The following is a 17,612-nucleotide window of genomic DNA, read 5'->3' on the forward strand; positions in this document are numbered from 1 at the left end:
TAGACTCAGGAGGGGTCCCCAAGTATGCCACAGGTGTTTTTTTTATTGCAGGTGGTTGCGGCAGGTGGATTTTCACGATTTTTAAAAGTTCACATTAGCTACTTTAAAATATGCTTGCACCCATTTTCATGTACCCCAAATTTGCTGGGAGTATTAATTTTTCAAAAAAAAAAACAACTTGCTAAATGCTGTTCTTCATCACTTTTTCAAAGACGCTAAACAGCACCTATTGAGACCATTTAAAGACCCAAAATACCTTCAGCAGGGCTATTCGGGAGTACCCATAGTGAACCCCTATGTCACAGCATCTTTAGAGGGGTGTCAGGCTGATTTCCCTAAAAATGACAGAACTTTTCGCTCACTTCTTTCACCGGGGCCCGTTTTCGCTGATTTGGAATTGAATACGGAGATACTTCGGGACGAGCGCAATACTTTTTCGCACCTAAAACCTCCGATGTCGGCCAAAAGTCCGGCAACGGACTTTTCGCATCTAATTGAATATGGCCCTTAGAGGGAAGAAATTCTCTCTGCACCATGGCCCATATAGAATATGTGCTGCATATTACCTTAGAGAAGGCAGCACAGGGTCATATAGTTTAACATTGCGCTCCCACCTTTTACCAAGCCTTATTCTTTAAAAGGAAAATGTTTTATTGAAAGAAACAAGGAGTTTTCAGATAGGACAATTACAACACAGGTATTGTGGTTGTGCAAGACAAGATCCTAGGCCATACAGGAAGACATTGGGCGGGGCGCATTAGCAAATGTGGTACATCCCACCTGTCTTCGGGTAAATAACGCGGTTCATTACCGCGGTATGTACCAAGAATATCGCCAAGGACAATTCTCCTGATAAGAGCTGTCCTTTGCAATGCTGCTGGGCAGAGGAACTTCTGGGTGTAACTCCTTCGGGCGTCCTTCTGCGCATGTGCAGAAGGCCACGATCGGATCCCTCCCAAGGGGGAGCGTCCTGAAATGAAGCCCACCTGAAGGTGGCATTAACCATTGGGACGAAGCTGCTTAGTACATTTGGGGAAAGCTGTAAAACCCCTGAAAACTGCATTTTCGGGAGAGTTTACGACTTTTTCACGTTCAGCACATCCCTGCCATTATCTGCAGGTTTGCTCCCCACAGTGAGAAGGTGAATGGGAATATTATATATATATATATATATATATATATATATATACACACACACATATCATCACCACTTCAGCTACACCCACTACCCCATTATTGACAAATTTACTTTCCTACATTGCTTTCTTGTTTAGTATTTATAGAACAAAAATGTTGACATCCAAAACGGATTATCCCTCTATTTGTTCAGAACAATACAACCCACGCATACTATGGGACCAGTAAGCGCTTCGGTCACTATTTGTCTCATTGTACCTCTCTTATAGGGTTAGCAGCCCCTGATTACCTCACTCTACCTCCTAGAGAATGCACTTTCTACATTTCCCTCTTATACTGTAGGTGGAATCCTGACAGCAATAAGAATTGTGCGAGTTGCCAGGTCCTTGGAGGAACGTTAACTTACTGCATGTGTGTAGCAGTTGGCTGCATGTTCGTAGCACGTTGGTTTGTAGCGGCTGTTTGCTGGCGCTCTGTGGTTCATGAATCTGTCAAAAAGAAGAAATAATGAATTTCACAAACTGAAGGTGCAAGCTAGGTGCCAGGCTTTATACATGCATCAATCACCTCATTTTTTTCTTCAAAAGAAAACACTGTGAAGTAAAATGGCAAATTGCTCCTAAACACAAACGGCATATGGGAACATTATATACATAAACATAATTCATAATACATTTTAAATATCAAAATACGTTTTTTAAATAAACAAGGAATTAAATCAGGAGATTAAGGTGTCGTATGGCACACATCCACTTAAAGACATGAAAACAATTGAACGATTACAACATTGTAATCGTGCAGTCGTTTGCTCTTTCAGTGCAGGCTCATCAATCATCTGCAAACATGCTGAACCTGACGTTATCGTCAAGTTGTCCAGCATGTTTGCCCGATGATAGATGTCTAAACGACCAGCGGGAGAGCGCATCGCTGGTCGTTTTAGACATTTTTTTTAAACGATGTGCAATGATATCATTATCGTTCAATTTAATCGTCTAGTGCGCCATTAGTCTTGCATTAATAATCCATTGTTGCATATGAGGCGCTTTCCTTACATCCAACAAAAACATCAAATCCTAGACTCCAAGGGATGGAACAAATTGTTGCTATGATAATTATAATTGCCAGACACAGAAACAACTCATCTGAACGAGAGAGTAATCTAATTTATTAATAGAGCAGGCAATATTACTGGGTTCTTGTTGCATTGGTCACATACTCTTGACACATTTTTCCAATAGTTAGGAGCCAGTGATTTCAAATAAAAAAATATTTGTTTTCATAGAAAAATAACCTTGTGAGCTGGATGCCAAGGTCAGTCAACAAGCAAAACTAAGGAGGAAAGACTTTAAATAGAACAGGGTGGTAGCTCTTGCGGTGTTTGGTTCTGTGATGTGATGCTGTGCTTAGCGAGGTCTCACAAGATAATATGATTGTCTCTTTCTCCTAAGACTAACAGCTCAGCATTATAGTATATTGACTGCATTCTGGCAGAGAATCAGTGTACAAATGATGCGTTCTGACCTTCTCACTAGTTCCTTCACACCTGCAGTGAAAACCTGGTCCCGGGATGCGAGGGCTGTGGCCAGCTGGAATAGGAGTGGCGTAGGGTCCCCAGGATAAGTTTTCTACTGATCCTAACGATTGGATTTTTTTTCAAGCTTTAGAATGGTATAGTGTGTTTTTTTATTTTATGTATTTCAAAGCTTGGTAAAGAACAGAACATAATTTATTGATGGCACAGACCAAATATGTTTAGCTGACTGGCAACTAAACTAATCCATTAATAAATAGCATTAAGATCTATGCAATCATATAAAATACTTAGATCTGTTAGAAAGGACCAGTGTCCATGTAGAGATTATAGGAATATCAGGGCCTATTGCAAGTTCTGTTCTTTTAAGGTTCTGTTATAATTCTGCCCACACAGATAAATAGGAGTTTTACTCCCACTCAGGAAGCCTGAGGAGGAGCTTGTGTAGTTTTATTAGTATGTACATCGATGATATTATCCTGTGAGCAGGAAAATCAATTAACTGGACAGGAGATGGATTAAAAAAAAAGCCATTTTATCCATGTCTGCCTATAGATGTCTGGGAGCTGGTTAGATTGTACATGAAAGCCAGCAGAGGCATTGAAACAGCCGTCTGACCAAAAGCTGTGTTCAAACTTCAAGCAAGAACAAAGACCAGAAGAATATGTTATCTGACTTAAAATGAATATGTCTAACTGGGAGTTTCAGAAATCACAGGAAAATACCTGATGTTTGTGTGTTGGTTAGATGTGATTTGGGGATGTATGGTTTGGAAGAAATGAGGTATCTAACTAATCACACATCCCAGAGCAGTAGGGCGGAATCGGGTATTTTTCAGAGAGGGAACATGGGGATAATTAACAGACAGTCATACTACTCCCACAGGAATCTGAAATTTATCGAATAACCTTTATTTTCTGTTGAATCAGTTATTTTCCTACATCTGTATCCATTTTGTTAATTATTTGCCTATACTATTTACTGCAGCATTGGTTTACTACATATAACAAAAAAATTGTGTCAAACTTTTGTCTAATAAATATCATTTATACCTTGTCACGACAAGAAATTGGGGTATCTGTCAATTACTACAGTTGGTGCGCAGATCAGCCCTTTGAATTGCCCATGAAACAGCGGTCTCGGAATTACCGCACGAATATCTGTAATTGACCCCATCCTATGGGGTGTTTTCCAGACCCAATTTTTTTTTCTCTCTTCTATCTACTGTGGGATAACAGTCTGAAAACAACTCAGAATAATGACTAGGCATGTGAGGATTTCATACAAAAAAAAAAAAAAAGATAAAAAAATCTAGTAAGTATCAGAGTTACAGCAAAAGTTTAATTTTTGTCTAAAAATTACACCAGTTAACTATTGTTTACAATCACTTGATAGCTTAAATAATAGATATTAAGGTGAACATATCATATTCCATGTGGCTACTACACAGGAAATTATGTACAATTATTTGTACTTCGGTTAAAAGTTACGTGGGTGGTCCTGCATGGACCCGGTGTTATTAACCGGCCAGTCATCAGGGACTTGGTCATGACTTCACTATGGGGGTGCGGTAAAGTTGATTATTGGTATGGGAGCATTTTGCTCTGTGTCAGAATTTGGGGGAACAATTCTAAGCTGAAGGCTGGACCTTCATTTCCTGTCATTCCCCACCTGGCCCAGAATAAGCAGAGTGTAATTCTGTTTAATTTTTCCATTATATTTGGAAATTGCAACATACATTTGTCTATGTATTCTGTAACCCTTTTTATTGAAATCATTTTTGCAACAAAGCATTATACTCCTTTTTTAGTAAATAAAGTCTTACTTTATTAGTCTATTTTCATATATGCTCCAGAACCCAGTCTTTGAAGAAACTATTACATCACTAAGGTTACACTATAACCATCATTATTGCTAGAAGCAGGGGGGAGATCAACTAACTGAGTGCTAGCTTGTGCTGTAGAGACTGCACAATTATGAAAGAGTGTTTAGGGATCTGTGGCCCTTTTTATTTCCACTGGTGGTGGCAAGGGAATCAGTATGTAATGCCGGTGGCTGACCTTTGTTCGGTATGCCAGGTGTCGGGATTCCATAGTGGAGCTAATGACAGGCATCGGGATTTCGACACCCATCTTTAATACCATGTCAGGAGAGAAGTGTCGTTATCCCGCCTGCCGGTATCCTGACTGCATCCCGTGGCAAGAGGTGTATGAAATAAGTGGAGAGTGGTGGAATAATAATTGTATTATATTAGGCTCTGTCCTCACTACATCAGGGATCTGCGTGATCGCAGTGCTGACAGTGTAGTGCCATTTAGAGTGATATGGTTATTGGCTCTGACCTAGTCCAAGTCAAACAGGGATACCTATAGGGGTAAACAGACTCAAAATGAATAAGCAACCACTGCAGAAATGATTGAGAAGGTTGGGGAATACTATAGAAGCTGCAACAGAAGGATCAGCAGTCAGGTTACCACCTCTGCATACCCTGCCAACAGAGGGCAAGTTATTCTATGCCTCTTTGCTGCCTGGACCAAGTGATAATCAACCATGGCCACTTCCAAGGCTGTTAAACTGTACCTTTATTTTTTTTAAACTGATCAATCCATTATCCAGCAAAGTCCTTGAGGACAAGTGATTCCTTCAGCAACTTTGGCTGCTTTGTTTATGTGCCTATTATTGTATTACCAAGGGACAGCTCACACCAACATTATTTCATACTTCTAAAGTAGCGGTGATACCACAAAACATATAAGATTGAAACCTTTTATAATAAATTCCTCCATACATTTACTTGATACTTTTTACCAGTTAGAATTCAGACCACATCACCATCAATCATTACATAAATGGTATAGATACACAATATGACAATCCTGATGGAACTGGATGTCTGCTGAGAAGACAGGAGGCATGACTGGAGATCTTATTTAGTTTGACTCATATGCCATTGTCACGCTGCATTGTATGCATTCTAGAGGTTCTTTATGTACTACGTTTTGTTCTCTTTACTCCTTTTGTGTGAACTGTATACAGAGCAGACTATATGTTTTATTAATCTGCATATACTATATTACTGTAAAATAAGCACACCCAGAGGTGTTTTGAATTAAAAATGTAAGATGACATATGGATGACACAAAGGGAAATTATACACCCTCCGTGACATCTAAAACAATTCACAACATCTGACAATTTGCTTTGATGTAACAACTTCCATCCTACGTGGTAACTATAGCAACTGGATGAATAACACATTGCCTGTACGAGGCAGCAGTTCATGGAAAGATATAAGTACTTTCAGTACTAAAGCATTGAATAGCATTGTTCTAAAGATCCATTAAGCCAAGTCACATCGTAAAGCAGACACTTGCAAAACCCAGGTGAACAGATCCGCTCTAAATGATTTACATGCAACTAATGAAGTCCAGAAGCAGTGACTGTAAATATACTATGCTTTTTTTCCTAAATGAAATTAACACTTTCTTCCTTATATAACCATCTCCGCACACAATTTTTTTTCCTTGTAAAGCAAGTGAAAAATAAGCACAGCTCTTTGGCCGATCTTAAATATATGGCCACATAAGACTACAAAATGCAGACTGCTTAAAGGTACAATTCCACAGAATTTTTTTTCCCTTAAAGCAAGTTTTGTATCTTTTTAACATGAGAAAGAAGCTCATTATTCAGGAGGTGCTTCTATAACTGCTCCCTTTGCAACATTTGTCTGTGGGTAGATTTAGGCTATATTGCTCCAATGGAAGGAAGAAAAACAATGAAGTGTCTCTCTCCTGGAAACATTTGGTTTCTGCCCCACTGATGTGTTACCAGATCTGTTAGTAAGAGCCAGTCAATCACCAAGCTCCTTGGTAGTCATGTGATGGCAGAGGATCAGAGGGGAACTCTATTCTACAAAAGATTCTCTGTGCACTACATCATGTCATATGACTGTGGTTGCCATGATAATTGCATAAAATCTGTACAGCAGTTTGAACCCTAAGGAAAAACAATGTTAAAGAAACACAAATTATTTTTAGAGGGGAAAGATGCAAAATTCTGTTTGCACACCAGACCATTTTACTTTATTCATTTATATCTAGAGGTTATTTCTAGGGAAGTCACACAAAATTAAACAACCCCAAACTAGAGTACAAATAGGTAAATTGACATAATAACAAGGACAGTGAAATTGTTTAAGGCTAACCATTATTTTAGGCTGTTATTGTGGCTATGCTCAGCTTGAAGTATGTCTACTAGAAAAGCAGGAGTGGACGGTTTATTGAATATAGGATACATTTGGTGAGTGCAGTTGTCTTTCACATTGTTTTTTGTTCTTAAATGAAGGCTGGTCTTTGAGCTGTAATACTGTATTAGATTTCAACAAACTGGTTTAGAGAGAATAGACGCCAAGCCAAGCGAAGTTCTGTTGAAAAGATAGACTTGTCTGATATGTTACAGAAAAGATTTTTACCATTCCTCACAGTGTGGGCAGATGTGAAGCATGAACACACATGCCTGGCTACAGGTTTATATTACCTGCCTATACGCTACACATACATTTATACAAAGCAGCATAATTTTCGGTTCTATTTGAAAGGGAAATGCTTTCACTTTTATTTGTAACTGGAAAGGTCTTCAGCTAGTGTTACTCTTAAATTAAGACATTTGTACAAACACATATAAAACCTATTTTACTATTTATTGCCAAAATAAAGCCCTATTATCTCAAAAATAATGAATGATTCTATCATTAAATCTTTAGAACAGTAATGTAGAACATGCCATTAGAGGACTACTTCCACAGCTCCAAAATCAAGGATTGTCTTAGGTTATTAAAACCACTACTACAAATGATTGACTAAACCCACAATTGGTGTCAAATTATATATGTGGGGGCGATTCAATTGAATGGGACGATGAATAGCCCCAGGGGGAAGTTCCCTAAGCTATTCAATTCAATGCAATGTTTGGACGGGCTAAAGGATTTCTTCTCGCACCCTTCTGGGAAGCGAGGAGAAAGCCAACAAAAGTGCCGGCCGCGCGGCTGTTCTTCGACTTAGTGCGGTATTAACAGCCACTCGGCCGGCACTTTAGTCGGAGAATGCTGGTTCTCGCGACTAAACACCCAGGTTAAGTCGCGAGAACCAACATTCTCTGACATAACAGTCCGCTGTATTGAATAGCTCCAGGAGCTCTCTCCCTGGGCTATTCAACATCGCAGTGAATTGAATCACGCTCTATGAATATAGAAGATTATTATTAGTTGGCTGCATTTGGAATACTGATGAATTGCAAACGGAATGCGAATAGGAGTGGGATGTAGTTTATATCCTGGCGGTCAGGATGCTGGCGCCAGAATCCCAACACCAGTCAGAATCTAGGTGCCAGCATCCTGACGGTAAGTGTTGAGGTTAAGGGGGGGGGTTAGGCACTAGGGGGATGGTTAGCATTAGACTACAGGGGGGATGGTTAGGGTCAGGCTGCGGGGATGGAGGATCAGGGGTAGGGGTTGGGTAAGCGTACTTAGTGGCAGATGTTGGTATTTTAACCGTCGGGATTCTCATCGCCAGCATTCCGTACCCAACCCATAGAAGTATCTGCCTGTATTATGAGTTGCATGGGTCTCTACAAATGCACCACCCACACAGCTTTTCAGTCTGCTAGAGCCGTCATCACCGGTACTGGTACGTTCACCTTTCAAAAGCTGGGTGCAGAAGATATGTCCGAAATAGGAATCCCGTCGACATTTGCACAACTCAATATACGATGTAACTTTGGCAACAGTCCCAAATGTCCGTTCTCTTCCGTGCCAGTGGCGTAACAGGGCTTCAGTGCTCCATGAGCACCAGGAAGTGCAGCACTGCCCAGAGCTCCATGAGGACGCTCAATGCGGCGGTACAAACTGCAAAGTGCCAGACTGGAGCATCTAAAGGAGGCTGGTGGAGGCACTGCAGCAGCGATCGTGGCTGCTGGGTACCATTCCAGGCACCCTGCTAGCTAGAAGCAAGGGCCGTGAGGCAGCAACTGTGCCGGACCCAGAGTCCTGCGCCCTGTGCGAGGGCACCGCTTGCACACCCCTAATTACGGCCCTGTTTTCCATGCATATGTCCAGCTGCCAAGTTGATTCATAAAGGAGAGAAATGGCTGATATCTGCCTGACACAGAATGGCCTGGAGATACACAAAGATGCATACGTTTTCTGCAGTGCATGTGGAGTCTGCTAAAACTTGCTAGAAGTGGCCGCATTCGGACCTGAAAGCGTCTCAGAATCAATTACCTGTGATTTACAAAAGGACTTTGCTGAGTGACATCTGTAGCCCTCCTTATTGATTGGAAACCATCTTTATTTACTGGTGGACTGTGCACATTGGTGTAGTGGTGACCCAGAGAGATGGAGGCGGTGCCTGGTCGGAGAGTGGCCGGAGCTGGATTACTTTGCCGCATACTAAGATCTCAAAGTGCCGGGAGACGTGACCACAAAGCAGGTTCTCGGTCCCTCCTTGGGCTGTAGGGCTGTGAGTAAAACGCCCAACCGTAGTTAACACTGATCACCTTGGAAAAGCATGTATGGGCTAAAGATGTTCTAATATTGCAACTTATATACATTCAAATTGGAGCAGCAGCTCATAAAACGTGTATTCTAGGAGGATCCTTTCCATCCAGCACGTCAGTTTATCTTACAGAAACTTTGTTTCTAAAACTCTAAAAAATATATAGTAGCAAACAAAAAAAAAATTATTTTTTCTTGTTTAACAACTGCTATGGATTTTTAGTCACTTGGCATTTGTAACCTTATAGACTTTATTTATTTGTGTCAGTAATATATCTTAAGCTTTTAAGAATATAATGTTTTTATATTATATGTATGATGTTTTATGTGCATTCTAAAATTTTAAATATTAAGAAATCTGAATGATGGTATTCTGACTGATTGTTCTGCCACATTGGGACCTCTTTTTAATTAGCGCATCACCTATATATGTATTTTTCGTCTCAGCAATATATAAACATGTTATGGAGTAATCTTCACAAATAAGTCAGGAATTTACAAACAAACAATCAAAGAGTTTAATGCTTTGTCCTATAACGCAAATGCTATTTTTAAAAATATATGCAAACTTTTTGAAACTCCTCTAAATATATCAAACAAAAGTGGGAAACAGGCCAAATATTTTTTCATAGACACATTTAAAGCTGGCGGTCCAGCTGAAATGCTAATTTATTCTGCTCTAAAACTTGCCCATGGGATTGTTTTTTTAAACCCAACATCAAACTGGTGTCAGTTCAGTGAGGAAGCGGATGAGACTGGCAACATATCAGCTTGAATTGCTGTATTACAACATAGTACAGTCACTTGTTTTTTTTTCATTCATGTCTGCAAATGTGTGACAGGATGTAAAATGTAAAAATATTTTGCATATCCACAACTAATGATCGAGAAGTAGAACTAAAGTACAAGAACCCATTGTTCAGTTGGCAAATAAGTACTTATCCAAATAATGTGATGCAAATGACAGCTTTTCTAGAACATATGCAAACTAGAGACTTGAGTTATTTAAACGTTTTCCAAACCAGTACAAAGGTTTAAAGCTAGAATTCCTCAGCAGTGGTGCAAATGTATTTGATTTCATTGCCAAATTCAAAGCACTTGTCCTGGGTGGATTCCAAGTTGATAAGTAGAGGATACTGGAGTAGAGAGATATGTCAGTGCAACTACGAAGGGATCTGAGTGCAAGGTCAGACTGGCCCACAGGGGTACAGGGGAAATCCTTGGGCTCCACCCCTCCTCTAAGGGTCAGGTTCCAGATTGTATGCTTGAATTATACATGATTACTCTATAAGAGGGTCAGTAACCTGGTGGAGCAGGGCTACTGATGAACATGAATGCTTGGCTCATTTATGTAGAAACTACACCATGATTTGCCCTCCTGCCAATCAAAAGTGGATGGTCATGTCCCCTCCTCTTTTTGGCTGTAGTTTTTAACATAACACAGAATTCCTGCCAGTGATTGGAATGGCAATATAGCTCTGCATTCACTCACTAACCTATATAGTCATCCCAGTCGTAATAGGTTAGATAGTCAAATTTTATTTACATTGGCATGTAGCTCTCCTTTACTAGACCTAATGCAGTTCTCATTGAGTTTTAGACACTGGCCGGGCGTACTGGGGTCAGGGCCGGATTAAGGCCCACATGCGCCTGGAGCTGAAAATGTTCAAAGGCCTATACTGAGAAGGTCAAGAGCTGTGATCGGTGCTGTGTGAGTGTGTTCAGAGTCACCTTGGTGTGTACACCCTCTACACTATGAACACTATGGGGTATATTTAATAAAGTGAGAGTTTTTAGAAGTGGAGATGTTGCCCATAGCAACCAATCGGATTCTACTTAACATTTAAAAAAATCACCTTCTAGAAGATAATAGCTAGAATCTGATTGGTTGCTATAGGCAACAACTGCACTTCTAAAAACTCTCACTTTAGGAAATATACCCCTATGTCTTCCTAACTACATAGAAACAGAGACATTGCATTTCTTTAATTTTTTTTTTGGGGGGGGGGGGGGGGGAGGAGTGATTAGAAAAACTGTTTAAATACTTAACATTTATGGCCACTTAGGCATCCGGGTAATCATGATGTCATGTTGATGGGCCTATTTTTATGTGGAGGCCTGGAGCTGCAGCTCCATCTGCCCCATTGTTAATATGGCCCTGACTGGGGTCCCCTATTACATGTACAGTGCATTAATGTGATATACATAGACAGGATCACCATCATGTGATAATTATTATTTATGTTACATAATGTTGCATTCCATGGGCAATGGTGAATTCACTGCAGTGCAAACACTATCAATCTGGTACATTATTTATTATCAGTTATTTATATAGCGCACACAGATTCTGCAGCGCTTTACAGGGAATAATTGGCCATTCACATCAGTCCCTGCCCCAGTGGAGTTTACTATCTATGGGCTTGATTCAGAAACGGACGCTCTGACCAGAGCGCTCGCTCTGAATCAGGGCCCTCCTACCTAAACTTGGAGCGGCCTCTTGGACGCTCGCACAGCTGTGGGTTACCACTCACAGCTTATGTGAGTGTCCATGATGATGGTCGCGATGGTCAAGACCATCGCGACCATCGGGCTTGTGACAAGACCCTGCGGTAGGGTCTCGGTAACCGCAAGCCCTGGAGTGATTTTGGCTCTATCAGAGCCAAAATCACTCCCACTGACATCACTAGTGACGTCAGTGGGGCCGGACCCATGGGAACGCCTCCGTCTGGCAGCCACGCCCCTGGCACGCCCACCAAAGGGGGCGTGCTGTCAATCAACATCGACAGCATGCCCCCTTTGGTACGAGACCTGGAGTGACGGCTTCCCCGTCGCTCCCTACGTTGTGCGCATGCGCACTAGGGCACCATCGACCCGCTTGCGAGCGCTCAGCGCTCGCGAGCGGGTCTGAATCAGGCCCTATATTCCCTATCACATGTACACGCACATACACATTAGGGTTAATTTTTGTTGGGAGCCAATTAGCCTACCAGAAAATTGTTGGAGCGTGGGAGAAAACCAGAGTACCCGGAGGAAACCCATGCAAGCACAGGGAGAATATACAAACTCCACACAGGGACGTAGTGGGAATCAAACCCACAACCTCAGTGCTGTGAGGCAGTAATGCTATCCATTACACCGTCTGTGCATTATCACTATTTACTGATATTAGCACTCTCTAATGGTTAGCCAAGTCTCTATGGTGGCTGGCTAGTTAGCTAACTACGCTTTTTAGGCATGGGTTCCTACCACTGCATTCCTCTGGTGGGCCTTCATGCCCCAGAACGACACTGACTTTGTAGCGGATACAGGTTGCGGTGGTAAGTGGGGGAGGCGGTGTCCACAATGCCCCGTCAATGGCCGCTGGTGGCTAGAGCAGCATTGCTTCATTTCAACAGGGTTTTAACATGCTGCTCACAAGATGTAACCACAAGTAGGCCTACAATGAATAGGCCATTAAATGTGAACCATGTTTTTTTTTCTTTAAAAATCGATGGAAAATTGTATGAGTCTGAAAGATAATCCCCATTTTATGATTATAGATGGGACTGTTAAATCCGGTTATTTCCTTTTTGTTATTTTTAGCAATTTTGAGGGACTTTAAAGTGGTGAGAAAAATAGACATTTAGTAGATAGAGGTTTCATACTTCAAAAAAAAGATTTACTTTATAGAGCAATGAAATGAGAGCGGGACACCAAACGTAGTTATGTTATCACATCTATTATCAGCTAGGCAGACCCAACCACAGACTCTGCTGTGCAGCAGCCCCAGTATGGACTTGTAAGGTACTTTATCTACAGACATATGACAACAAGTGGGAACCTTTTGCTGCTAGCTGATAAACTAGCCATTCTCTAGGCAGCATGTAGTGATGAGTATACAGATGTGTCCTCATACATCGAGACTTGCCTGGAGTAAGTGTTCCGCCAGGTCCCGTGCTTCTATGCTAGCGTTGGGCCTCCTTTTTGCCAAAAATGCGTCTAAGTCAGACTATGACGCACCAGCAGACTGTGCTGATTAATTTGATATGTGACACTTGTATATCTGTGTACACCTGAGTCTGTATATGAACCACAACGGAACTTGGAATGCAAAAAGCTGCGTCCGCTACACTGTAGCACTTCGTATACAGAATCAGAGACTCAGTTGCACGCAGGGCCTGATTCAGGAAGGATCGCTATTGCGATCGCGGTAGTAATCGCGCACACAGTTTTGCTGCGAAAGTATGCTAATAATTGCAATCATAAAGCACTCTCACTGACAACATATAGACACCCAATTCCCCTCTCGCACATCCGTAATACCTTACAATCAAGCCAAAACATCAGTAACATCGAAGTACATAGGAGCCACTCGCACATTTAAGGCAGGTCTGACCCCACAACTAAATTGCTAACTTTCCTGTATGCAGTGAGAGCTCAAGCTGCGTATGCCATCGCAGTGGCTAATTTATGCACACCCCTGCAACGGCAAACACACACTGGCATGCCTGCGTTTCTCCTACCACCCCCCGTCACCACCCACAAACGACACTTCCTGTCAGTCTCTCCGAGATGGGCTAATGGAATACCCCCCAAGTGATACCAAACTCTAAAGGTTACTTTAATGGTGGGTACACACTGGGCGATATTACTGAGCGACTGCACGATTACGACATCGTAATCGTGCAATCGCTCAGTAATCGTGCACAAATCGTGCACTCTTATGTCGGAAACGACCAGCGATGCGCACTCCCGCTGGTCGTTTCCGACATTGTCCATCGCCTGAACATGCAGCACAATCTGACGACCTCGTCAGGTTGCTGCATGTTATGGAATGGGGGAGAGAGCCCGGCGCTGAACGATATCGTTAATGATATCGTTCAGCGGCTGTGCTCAATGTCATGAACGACATTGAGCACAGCCTGCCGGGGACACACTACACGATATCGCTCAGGGAGCATATCGTGTAGTGTGTACGCACCATAAGAAAGAATACACTCATTCACTTCACCCAATTGGATTTGTGAAAAATATGATAGTTGGAGAATTACATGCTAGATTTGACTAATTGAAAAATTAGTCACTGCTTACAAAATGGTAAAACATGTTTTATAGGGGTCTAATCTATGGATGAGTATAATGCAATGCCAGGTTTATTCATTTTGAAATATGTTGTTGAAAGGGGAACTAAAGTAAAAAAAATACACTACCTAAAACAAAAATGTTTTCAATTCATTTCTGTTATTTTCATGGTAAATTTACATTGGTCCCCATTGCTAGCTGCGCTTCCTAGCGGCATATGATATGCGATCTCAGAATTTGCTGGTGACTAGCTGAGTTATAGGGGTTGAGTATGGGAGACCGACATTCGGGATGCCGGCTGTCAAAAGACAGACAGCGGCACCCTGGTGCTGACAATCCCGACAGGGGCTTTGTAATTATCCTAATCCTTATGCCTTACCCCCTAACCCTCCCTTCCTGCTTCCTAACACTAAACCTCCCTATTAGTGCCTAACCCTAACCCTCCCCCTTAGTGCCCAAACCTAAGCGTCCCCTCTTGGTGCCTGACCCTAGCGCACCTCAGTGGTGCCTAAACCTCCCGTGCAGGGCTGGTTCTACAGCCATGGCCAAAAGTTTTGTGAATGACACAAGTATTGGTTTTCACAAAGTTTGCTGCTTCAGTTTTTATTATGGCAATTTGCATATACTCCAGAATGTCATGAAGAGTGACCAGATGAATTACAAAGTCCCTATTTGTAATGACAATGAACTTAAACCCAAAAACAAAATTTTAACTGCATTTCAGCCCTGCCACAAAAGGACCAGCTGACATCATGTCAGTGATTCTCTCTTTAATACAGGTGAGCGTGTTGACGAAGACAAAGCTGGAGATCACTCTGTCATGCTGATTGAATTAGAATAATAGACTGGAAGCTTTAAAAGGAGGGTGGAGCTTGAAATCATTGTTAACCATGGTTACCTGCAAAGGAAACACGTGCAGTCATCATTTTAAGGGTGAGGCCCAACACAAAATAGGGAGGAACACATGGCTTCCTACAAGGCCAGCAGGTTTCTACAGATGTGGAAAAACCACATGCGGCACATGTTTGCAAGCTGAGAAAAAAGTCTAGATTTTACCTCAAGTGTGAATAAGGAGTGTTTTAAAATCAGAGAATTTATGAACTGTTCTTCCTCCTTTGTGATTTACCTTATTACATGTGGCTGCGGTATCCAATACGTTGGCAGAACAACAAGGTCCTTACACACACGCTTTATGGAACATCGCAGAAATATTCTTAAAAGGTATAAAGCCACATCCACTTTCAAAACATGTCACCCAGTGCCTAAAATTAAAAGATCTGAGAATAAAGACGATAGAACAGATTAAAGCTACATGTCGCGGAGGTGATAGGTTTAGAACACTTTGTCAAAGAGAAGCCTATTGGATATATAGGCTAGGCACATTAATACCGGGTGGTCTGAATTGAATAATGTTTGAATAGTGACTACATGTGATCTTGCTATATGAACTATATTATTAGTAATTACCTTAAATGGAATAATAATAATGAGTATTTATAATTAATATTCTAATGTCCGTTTTTAGGTTGAGATTCAATTATGGGTTAATATCTTTTGGGATGATTGTCCAGGTTACCGAAGGTCCCTTTGGACCAGGGCATTATGCCCATTATGTTAGGCCACTTCACATGTTATAATATAGAACATATAGTCTACCCTTTAATATGTTTTTTTTTCTTACAATTATGTATACATCATTCCAAATTCTCCAACTGATTAATATTAAATATGGTTTATTATATCCCTCTTTCTGTCTCCTGAAGTTATGTTTGGATTCCATGAGATATATTAATGTAGTTTAATTTTAGGCATTTTTATTGCTCACCTTTTTTTCGTAAGCCATTCCTGGTATATCGTTAATAGAGGTTGAACTATCCCTTGAGAATTTAATTTAAGCTGTTTAATATATATGATCATAAGGAACATTACTATATGTGATGTTATACTATGCTCCTATGTATAATCTATAGTGACCCGATGCACTACACCATGACATGTGTGATTTTAAATGAATATGTAGTAAGATAAAAACTGAATTATATATTTTAAGATATGCTAGCTATTGACATCTATTACTCACCTCCTATTTATTATTTACCATTATATTATTTTTAATTTTCTATTTTCTTTTTTTTTTTATATATTTTTAACCATTTTTTTTATCATTTTTATAAATGTATATAAAAGGAGTGACAGGTTTATAAAATTAGTATATTTTTTATACTAAATAAAGCTGCAATAACATGGTTTCTAATAAATGTAAAATATCCGATCTTTCTCCGGGAATGTGGCAGTACACTGGAATGCGCAGGGTGCCACATTGATTTATATACAAGATCAGCTGTTTGATGACATGACACGCAAACAATACCCAGCCGGAATGCATGAAGGCGATGACTCTTTCAAGAGGGAGACTAAAATAGAGACAACCTATTAGGTTGCCGAAAATCAACCACGTGATCCCCCTCAAAAATGAGTCTTTGTTTGATACGTACGGCGCATACGCAAGACGCCGGTCTCCTGGATAAAAACCGGATGATTCAGAATGAATACTAACACTTCTGAAGAAGTCGCTGAACCTAAACGGAGGCGGAGAATAACGTAAAACTCTATTATCTTGAGCCAGCTGGTCGTTAACACTCATTCCATCTCCCGGGAGAATTGTGAGTACAGGACAAATAAGTTAACAGGCTGTGTTCCTGAACTTTCTAAGGTAACAACCCTACTGGTTCCTGTCTCCATAAAAAGGGATCTGAAAGCTTTAATTGCTTGTTGGACTGCCTACTAACACTCTGGGCAAATACTAACATCTATCTTATAGCAACAGAACTGAAGTCTGGACGCATGTATGCTTAATACTAATCGCATTACAAATCAATTTATGGAGTTGTCTGTGAGAATCTTTCATTAACATTCTTTGCTTTTGGGCATGAACTAAACATATACTCTGTATCAGAGCCGTAACTAGACTTTTTGGTGCCCTGTGCCAGAAAGAGCATTGGCGCCCTCCTCATTTTTTAAAGGGACATAATGCACCCAAAAATGGGCCATGGCTTCATGGGGAAGGGCCAGGGAAGAGATAGGAGAGGCCAGGAGATGCTGGGGATTAAATAAGAGGAAGCTACAAGCAAGAATGATAATAAACAGAAATTTGACAGGACCAAACAGCGCCCCCTGACCTGTGGTGCCCTGTGCGATGGCACCGGCCGCACTACCCTGCTCTGTATTGACAGAGTCCGAGCCTGGGATATATATTTATGCTTACTATTCCTTTTGGCACAAACTATCTATGATGTGTTTCTAACACCAATAGCCATCTCTGTTTTTTCTT

At 41.0% G+C, this 17,612-nt stretch overlaps 1 protein-coding gene across 1 annotated transcript in view; it reads right to left on the reverse strand.

The window, feature by feature from the left end:
- MMD (monocyte to macrophage differentiation associated) overlaps positions 1 to 17,612 on the reverse strand; it is a 74,110-nt gene that overhangs the window by 39,946 nt on the left and 16,552 nt on the right. The window contains exon 2 of the mRNA XM_088475114.1: positions 1,544 to 1,625. Coding sequence (XP_088331240.1) covers positions 1,544 to 1,625 — 82 coding nt within the window. The remainder of the gene's footprint in view (positions 1 to 1,543; positions 1,626 to 17,612) is intronic.

Source organism: Taudactylus pleione, unplaced genomic scaffold (genome assembly GCF_031769625.1).
Source record: "Taudactylus pleione unplaced genomic scaffold, aTauple2 ptg000016l, whole genome shotgun sequence".
Taxonomy (NCBI): Eukaryota; Metazoa; Chordata; class Amphibia; order Anura; family Myobatrachidae; genus Taudactylus; species Taudactylus pleione.